This window comes from Penaeus chinensis, chromosome 36 (genome assembly GCF_019202785.1).
Source record: "Penaeus chinensis breed Huanghai No. 1 chromosome 36, ASM1920278v2, whole genome shotgun sequence".
NCBI classification, from domain to species: domain Eukaryota; kingdom Metazoa; phylum Arthropoda; class Malacostraca; order Decapoda; family Penaeidae; genus Penaeus; species Penaeus chinensis.
In genome coordinates this window covers 24,997,244-25,007,243 of record NC_061854.1, presented here as the reverse complement: position 1 = coordinate 25,007,243, position 10,000 = coordinate 24,997,244, and the positions used below count along the sequence as shown (strand labels likewise).

Below are 10,000 nucleotides of genomic sequence, written 5' to 3'. Positions count from 1 at the left end.
GTTAAATACAAGTAAATGTTTAAATACGTTTCGTGTACTAGACCAGTAATTAACATGGTTATATACCATGCTTAAATAACATATGCTTCACTAATCAAAATCAAGAAACTGAGGGAGGCTGTAAGACCGCTTTCAAACCAAGGTGGCACGTCGCATGTGGCAAATGGCAAGTAACACATAGCACTGTGATTTCAGACCAAGGTTGTTTGTGGCACGTATCAGGCCGCTTTCACTAGGTTCACAAGATGGCATCATCGGAAGATGATGATGTTATTGTTGTCCTAAGTCCAAAGTAACTTTGTGAAATCAATATCACTTAGAGGAATAACCCGAAAAACATGAGGCAAACTGGTTTTAATAGCCCTACTCTTTCTGTCCACGGTAATTTAAACCCGCGCTTAAACTACTGCATATCATTGTACAGTTGTGCCAGCACTCCTACCTGGCACACCTGTTTCATTGTTTACTTTCTCGTCGTACAACTTGAATGGATTGGAGCATGAGGTCACTCTGATGCAAAACAAGTAATTGAACTATTACCCTGAAAATACTTGTATGGATTTTTCTTACAAAATAATTTGATAATTCTACTATGGAAAGTACTGTTATTGTACTGAAGTGATATTTTATCATATAAACACTTGTATTTCTCCACATCTAGTACAGATGTTATGTTGACTGGTTCATTGTCTTGAAGAGGCATAGTTGTGCATGAGAGCAGGTATACATCGCATTGTTTACTCCAGAAAGACTGCATGATAGCCCTCTCATCCAAAGCCTAGCTCACTGGGCGACCGAAGACCGTGTTGTTAAATGTGTTTGGTGCAAATCTGTCAATACAATTCAAAATTACTCTATGTGTGTCATACATACAAATGTTTCCCCTTTTTATCATGTTATTTGGTTTTAACATTTCTCTTTTATTTTGGCAAATAATGACTTTGGATGTAAAAGGTTTAGTTTGATTCCATTTGTTACGATGGATATTCTTGGTGTGACATACTGTCTGCTTCATTTTGCTTCTAAGTTATCCCCTATGTGCAAGGAATGGCCAGGGTTGCCATCCCACTGGCGGCGAGGTATTTGAACGCAGGTCAGCAAGATTGCTAGACTATATATTCCCTAGCCCCCTGGCTAGGGAATATATAGATCGTAGTGTATAAATCCCACAGGGTTAGGTTAAGTTGGTTTATTGGTTAGGACGCATTGTACGATTACCACAGGGGATGTAGATTATGTGAAATCCCGTAGATTTTTGTCGAATGATGGGTTTGGTCCCCGCAGAGTTTTTCGAAACATGGCACGTCGGTCCGTAGACTTTCAAAGGTGGCGGTAATGTCCGTAGAGTTCCATTAGCCAATTTTAAGCGTTTTTGTGCATGTTTTACACATTTCTGTTCTCTATTTTTCTTAAGCCTGTTTTACCCCGTAATTTCCCTGATCTACTTCATGCCCTCCCCTGCTATCGGAACATCAAGATTGTCGGCTGGAGAATGCGACGGAGATTATCATCAAATTCGTTCTCATCACACGAGAACAAATCTGATGATATACATATTTAAAGGGAAGACCCAAATTAACCAAATGTTTGTATGATGATAGTTATCAAAATATTTTGTTTGTGAGAGAGAAAAAAATCCTTATGGTATTTTTAGGGTATTGGAACAAGTTTGCCTCACATTCTTCTTCAAAGTCCTCTACTTTATTCCTTAAAGTGGAAGGTGCATAAATGTCACAAGATAACTTAGGACAATAACATTTGGTGAATAGCACATTTATTTGTATTAACCATTAGCCTCCGATAATGTCATCTTGTGACCAGCAACTTGCCACCTGTCATTTGCCATGTGCGACGTACCACCTTAGTGTGGACGAGGCCTCAGGCTGACTTAACCCTTCTTTACAGCCTTCCTTCAAGTTTCCGATAATTTGAGGGATGATGGTGAGGGCGCGATCTTGTATTACTTTTAAGGGATGAAGGACACATTGGGTCACCCTTATAGTAATTGTAAAACGGGCGTAAATCGTACAGTGGAATGAATGATTGTGTATTAATGATATGATAATAACTTGTATGTATATGTATATATATATATATATATATATATATATATATATAAATGTGTGTGTGTGTGTGGGTGTGGGTGTGTGTGTGTTTGTGTGTGCACACATTTATTTGTGTGTGGTTGTATATACATATATATTGATGTGGGTGTGTATGTATATACATACATGTATATGTATTTATATATATGTATTTAAACACACACACACATACACACAAACACACAGGTATGAATGAGAAATACATGAAATATCACACACACACACACACACACACACACACACACACACACACACACGCACACACACATACACACATACACACACACACACACACACACATATATATATATATATATATATATATATATATATGGTTATGGATATGCGTATGTGTGTTTTAGGGCGAGTGCATTTGCTTTTGTGTGTGGACGTGTGTGTTTATGTTTGTGTGTATATGCGTGTGCATCCGTGTACATGTATGTGTGTATGCGTCCTACGGATAGAAGGACGAAAGGACAAGGTGTGCCAAAATCAGGCCACGCGACTCGCCCGTGGAATATGCCATGGCTCGCTCACGGTTATTCGTGTTGCTGGTCATGATTCATAGTCTTTACACAGCTTGTTAAATGAAGCAATAAGTATTAAAGTCTAATTATTCAACTGCCCTTTGAATTATACCTTGTTAGGCATGATGTAACGGCATTCCAAAGGCCTGAAGGATCTGACATTTAGCATGACACTGGTCACTTGCAAAATAAAGGTCGAATTCGTTTTTTTTTTTTCTCTTATTCACATGGTCCAATACATTTCAATGTGCAAAAAAAAAAAAAAAAAAAAAAAAGTCACGCTACGTTTAGCTGCATTCATTTGTCCCTTATTCTTCACAAGGATGATGTCCTGCAAATTTAAAACATTAATTGCGAACTGCGTTTATAGATGCTTATATATAAATAAACATTCACATACACATATGCTATCAGATTCGTAAGTTGCAGTTGAAAATACCAGTGACTGAAGTACTCCCTCTTCATATTTTGATGAAAGAAATCATAGCGTTTTTAGCTATACACGAACTTCTTCTATCATAATTATCAGTAATCATTGCTACGAGATTTATGAAACCACTGACATTTTCACTTTTTCTTGATTATTTGGATATGTTCTTGTTTATTACTGTTAACAGTATATCTTGAATGTTTATTTAAAATTATCTGCTAAAGACAGCGGCGAATAAAATTAAAGATTAAAATGTTAAAGAATTTAAAACATGTAAAACTCCACCAATAAAGTCTCTTATAAGTAAAAACAAACAATATTATACAAAATATCAAAGTATAAATATTATGTTTTATAAGTATATGATTATTCCATAAATATTGGGCATCATTAAATTTTGTTTGAAAAATTATTCTCCCTTACGAAACTAATAATACCTGTCACAATCCTTCCTTAATACATTTATCAATGTGTATGGGGGAGACAAGTACATACGTCATTAGTCTGAGGATGCTGCACATCTTTCCACTACATGTGCGACCGTTAATGGCGTGCGTCATCATCAGACCATGAGCCAGTCTTGTGTGCCCGATTCCCAGTCTTTTTACACCACTTCTATTTGTCGATTGGGATGGACACTGATCACCCAACTGGTCAAAACAAACCCGCAATCCGGAGACGACGAGGGAACATGAAGAAAGATCATTAGAAGAGAGGAGAGAATGTGAGTTGTAGTTAGTGGACCTCAGAATTATGTCGTGTTCCGACGCTAGCGTGTAAATATTGTGTAGTGGAAAGGGGAATAATGGAGTTTAGCTGTGAGGAAAGGAGCGTTACGATAGTTAGAGAGAAGAAGAGTTGGCGAGGGGTAGTTGCCGAAATGCGGTCATAATAGATAGCCTCGAACGTGCCCTTGATCTTCGCGTCTACCGAGCTCAGGGAACGCTTATAATCCCCGAAACGGGCGTCTAGCTCATCATGTGTAGCGATGCCAAACATGTAGGACGTCGCGACGCTAGTGAAGGTTAATCTGTACTGAAATGGGAGCAGGTAGTCCACAGCTATGTGTAAAAATGAGAGTAAGGGTGTGGGCTGGTCTTCGGTGAGTGAACTATCAGTGTTAATCATGTGGGTATACTGGGTTATGAGGGAAATGTGTGTGGATGCTGAGTTGTAGGAGGAGAGTATGTTAAGGTTGATGTCCACCTCACAGTAGTTCCCGATGAGCGAGGCAGAGCCAATGTCCTCGAGTACCGCACCAGGTTGTAGGAAGTAGTGTGCATAATGCTTGTCTGCAAGCTTAAGTGTGCAACAGTGATACCAGGACTGTGATAATATACGTAGACATTTGCCGTGAGCCTTGTTGTTCCTTATACTCAAACTCGAAATGGACCCTCAAATTTAGGTGATAGCTTATGTATGGGAACTGTCCTGTCATTAACTTGGTGGAAAATAATCATACCTACACCAATATTCCTTTTTTGTGCAGCCTGTGTTGTTGTTAGATGATTTTGTCCCTTTTTACTTGTAGATGACTAAGTGTAACTTTGTTTATTTCCTGCTTCCTCCTGATAGCTGACCTGGCATAGCTGTTAGTAAAAACAGGCATCGGCTGTTGCTCTAGTAATTTGTATGGTAGGCGCCTGTCCTCGCCATAAACTATGAAGTGAGGAATATCATCCAGGGTACTGTGGTAGGTCTTACTATGTCGCCTGAGGCCAAAGATATATGCAACATGTTAAGTATTTCCCTATTCAACTTTTCTGTGATGCTGTTAGCCTGGGGACTGTGAAGTAATACAATTATTTGCTTGATGTTGAACATACTACAGAGGGACTGCATAAGTGAGTTATTAGTTTCAGTCCCATTATCATATACGATCTCTTCTGGGGTATTGTGCCTGCAAACGATGTTCTCCAAAAATGCATGGGCGATCATGGTTGCAGACTTGTCAGGGATAGGAACAAATTCACAGAATCACAAATAGTCTATGAAGACAAACAAATACCGGTTGTTGGCAGCGGAGACAGAAAACCCTGAAAGGGCATCGACACTGACGTGTTGGAACGGTCTCCTGGGTATGTTGTAGGTGAGATCAGGGGCTGGTTTTGACTCGGAACCTTTGTATAGCGGGCATAACTGACATTTTCTTACATGATCTGTTACTTTAGCAGCCAAACATGGAATGAAATACCGCGATCTAGTAGTCTTGATGGCTCTGTATACACCTGAATGGGAGGTAGTTAGGGCCTTATGGAGCAACCGCAATACTGTTGGGACGAGCATTTCGGGAACAACCAGCGGATTATACGAACGCCTTTGATGTGTACCATGCTTCTTGCTAGGGACTGATTGGCGGAATAAGAGGCCATTTTCCATGATGAGCTCCCTGGTTGGTATGTACTGTCGCCTGGGCAGAGGTACTAAAGGATTCACCTCTAGTAATCATCTCGTTGTTGTGTGTGCACAACGTCTGCATCTAACACATCTAAAAATGGGTATATGGGACAAGGAGTCAGCTTTGTGTGTGATCATGGAGACAATAAACTGTGAAGAGAGGTGTTGCATGCACTGTGCCACACTATTACATTACTAAGAGAATTGTGAGCATACACAATTCCTGAGACAGGGACCGCTTGCAACAGCCGCCGTGTTGGTAAAGAGGTTATGCAATATGCTTACACCATGGCGGCAGGAGCGCCTGCTGGCAATCCCACCGCCACGGTAAGCATAGAGTGTTAGAGAACAAAATGAGACACCCATAAAATGCTGACACAGGCTGAGCCATATACAGAAGGCCAGAAATTTGCAAATCTCAATCGCATCGCAGCTACTTTGTTAATTGCACCTGGAGTGTAATGGAATGTAGGGTTAAACTCCAAAAGTATATCAATCTACCTTGCTTAGCGACCACTGGGGGACTTTGTGCTGTGAGGAGGTAAAATCTAGTTTTTACATTGTGGGTTTTTATACCATGTATGTATTCGTATACACAATCTATATATATATATATATATATATATACATATATATACATATATACTGTGTATATATGTGTATGTATATATATAAACTCACTGACAACTTATATAAATGGTAATGTTGGGGGGGAAGGATTACAGATTCTTTTACCCAGCAAGTGAGGCGGGCTGTGGTTCCCCTTGGGAGGGTGACTGCCTGGATGGGAATATTCTCTCTATTCTTTTCTTCTGCTGACGATAAGCCTTAACCCAACCACCACGGATTTATGATCTCTAGATTTTTGCGAATTTTGTTAAATGAATATGGCTCCATATGTGCTCAGCCGGAAAGGCGTCAATTAGTAGACGCTAGTGAACAATTCTGATTTCCACATTCCTTGAATTGGCAGGAAATTGTGTTTATGTACATCGTATAGGGTGGGGGTGTATGTGTATGTATATATGTGAGTGTGACTGTGTTTGTGTGTGTAATATATATATATAGTATAAAGAAGTAAAGACCTTAAGTATGCTTTCTTTGTTTGCAGTTCCATCTAACAAGATGGAATACCTCCACTTTTATCCATTTAACCAACTATTCATCAATCTATCCATCTGTCGCATTCAAGTGTCGATGTGCCTTAGGTATCTTGCCATACTATATTTCATTGTATGTTTGGGAAACAGCATGTCTGTTTTTTCTTATTGTTCTTATTTTCTAATTCTGCTTGTTCCATTGACTATTAATACATCTGGAGACAGATGGTGTTATGGATTCTTGGTATGAGTACATATATCCTGCGTAAATTTAATTGTTATTCTCCTCCGCAGACCCAAGTGAAGAGAGAAAGGCAGCCCAGACGGATGGCGTCGCAGCGGCCGAGGATCTACCTGCTGCGGCAGAGTCTGCAGTGCACACGAAACCTCCCCTACACCTCAGTGAACAGGAGCGGGATGCACTGGCCAAGCAAGGAGTCCTCATGGTGGAGGATTCAGATAGAGATCCAATGGAGGATCAGACCCAGAAGCAACAACAGCAAAAGCAGCATCGATATCTTCAGCACGAACACAGTCAACTAAGGAAGAGTGTGCCTGCTAACGAAGCACAAGAACAGGAAATAGACAAACTGAAATTGGAGCAGCAACAGGAACTGCATAGAGAAAATAATCATTTACAGGAGCATCATATGCGAGAACAGCAGATTCTTCAGGATCACATTCTGGCCGATGAAATGAAGGCCCAGCAAGCAGAGGAACAGAGGATGATGGAGGAGGCTGCCCGCCTGAACCCTCCACCAGCACAATCGCGAACCTCCAGCGTATCTGTGGTGTCGCGCACGTATAAGGTGAACCGTGGAATGACAGCTGCGAGCAACGGTGGCTCGAGTCGAGGGGTTGTCCTTCCTCGGATGACATATGAAGGACTCTGGAAGATGGGCGAAAACATCTTACGCCACACCATCAAAAAGGAGTTTCTGAACAGCATCCCAGACACTGATTTCACTCCTGGGGAAGTGGTCCCCCCTTTGCAGGTGCGCAGGGTCATCATCCTCTCCACCTGGCGCAGTGGTTCTTCCTTCCTCGGAGACCTGCTGAAGTCATACCCTGGTACATATTTCAGTTTCGAGCCTCTGCACCATTTGCTCAAGAATCTTCACTTACAGGAGGGCCCCTTGGTTGACGTGGTCTTAAATCTACTGAGAAGTATTATGACATGTGACCTCTCTCAGCAAGAGGAGTATGTCAGCTACATGCGGAATAATAGTTTCCTGATGGACCACAATACACGTGTCTGGAATTCTTGTTCAAGAAACAGAGCGCTTTGCTTTGACAAAGAATACCTGTCTGCTGTGTGCAAGTACATGCCTGTCAATGTGATGAAAACTGTTCGGATGGGCCTGGTTCCCGTGATCTCTCTTCTTCAGGACCCAAGCCTTGACCTGCAAGTAATCCATCTTGTTCGTGACCCTCGTGGCTCTCTTCATTCTAGAATGCAGCTGACCTGGTGCCATTCTCAAGCCTGCAGTGACCCAGGCACTGTTTGTGGTGACCTCATGACAGACCTGAAACTTTCAGAGTGGGTGAAAGAAAGATTTCCGGACAAGTGAGTATCAGCATTTCTTAATTTTCTCCTGTAAATCTGGTATGCTTACTTTCTATGTGTGGACATATACTGTGCGTGTGTGTGTATGTGTAGATATATAGATATATATATAGATATATACATAACTTGAATATATATATATATTTTATATATATCATATATATTGCATACATATTATATATATATTATATATGTATATATGTATATATTTATATATTATATATATAACATATATATAACATATATACAACATATATATAACATATCATTATTTGGGAGCTAACGCAGGTGGGGGCGCATAGCCTTATTCACCCATCGCTTCCATCTATAAGGGTCCCTTATGGAGAGCCGCCAGGCAGTGGCCTGGCCCATCTCTAGCTCCTTATGACAGGTTTGATCGATCTGCCCAAGCCGCGACTTCTTCGGTCGTCCCACAGGCCTCCTCCACCCAGGGTTGTCTCGAACAGCCAAGTTGCCATATAGCCTGAGATGGCGATTGTGGATTTTGCAAGTAACAAGACCTGTACCGGTCTCACAGTGCAACTGTACCCTGTGATTAGGTGCAAGGATCTGTTACAAAAGGCATCAAGATGAGATTCCAAAGCACAATATATCGTCCAGGTTAACTACTATATAGTAAAACTGACAGTGTCAGGGCTCTTAAGACACATAGGTTGGGCCTTCTGCACAAGTACTCTTGTTGAGAGATTTCATGACTCCTGCTGCAAGGCCAATCCATCTACTGACTTCTTGGTCTGACAGCCCAGAGTCATGAATTGCATTACTGAGGTATATAAACCTCTTTGTGACTTATATGTTTTCCCCACAAGCACGTACCAACTGCACAGGGTCTCCTAGTAGGCCCCCAAAATGCTGGATCTTGGTCATGGTCCAGGAGACCTATAGCCCCAGGGGCTTCGCTTCATTGCTAAACGCATCAAGAGCCGCCACAAGGGTTTCCAGAGATTCAGATAGAATGGCAATACCATCAGCAAAGTCAAGGTCTGTAACCTTAATATTGCTCCACAGTGACTGGACAGTAGCTCTACCCAGTATCCAATCCATGCAAGTGTTGGAAAGTGTTGGTGCAAGAACACAGCCTTGCCTCACATCTGAACTAACAGGGAAGAAGCTCGACAGCTCCCTCAGTCAGGGAGTGTGGATCCTCGTTGATGGGTGGATCTGACAAAGGAATCTCAACATTACCTGCATCTAAGTTAACTGTTAGTGGATCAACCTGATACAACTGGTCAAAATACTCAGCCCAATGCACATGCACCCCATCAGGATCTGAAATTATCTGGCCACTTGCTGAGGAGGGCTTGGAGTTCAGCTTTCTCAGGGCTTGGTAGGCAGGATGAAAGTAATTTACTAGGAAATGGCTTTCGGCCTCCTCTACAAGATTCCTGACACACTGTTCCTTATCCCTTATTCTCAACAGAAGAAGGGATAATGTATATGTATGTATATATACATATGTATTCATATAATATATTTATTTATACAAACAGACAAACATACATGTATGTATGTATATGTATGTATGTATTTATATATATATATATATATATATATTTATATATGTATGTATCTATGTACATATATATATATATATATTATATATATATATATATATGTTATATATATATATGTTATATATATATGTTATATATATATGTTATATATATATATAACATATATATATATATATATATATATATATATATATATATATATATAGGTTATATGGCAGTGTCATATAACGGCGGCGATTTCCCCTACGACACCGGCGTTTGACTTCTCAAGGCGATATGTCGTTTTCTCGGGCTTGAACCAGCAGTCTGAGCGCAGGCCTTTTTACGACCGCCACGACG

At 40.6% G+C, this 10,000-nt stretch overlaps 1 protein-coding gene across 4 annotated transcripts in view; it reads left to right on the top strand.

Moving 5' to 3' along the window:
* LOC125044950 (carbohydrate sulfotransferase 4-like) overlaps window positions 1-10,000 on the top strand; it is a 70,900-nt gene that overhangs the window by 57,808 nt on the left and 3,092 nt on the right. For all 4 annotated transcript variants that reach the window (XM_047641918.1, XM_047641916.1, XM_047641917.1 and 1 more), the window contains one exon: window positions 6,854-8,126. In XM_047641918.1, coding sequence (XP_047497874.1) covers window positions 6,854-8,126 — 1,273 coding nt within the window. The remainder of the gene's footprint in view (window positions 1-6,853; window positions 8,127-10,000) is intronic.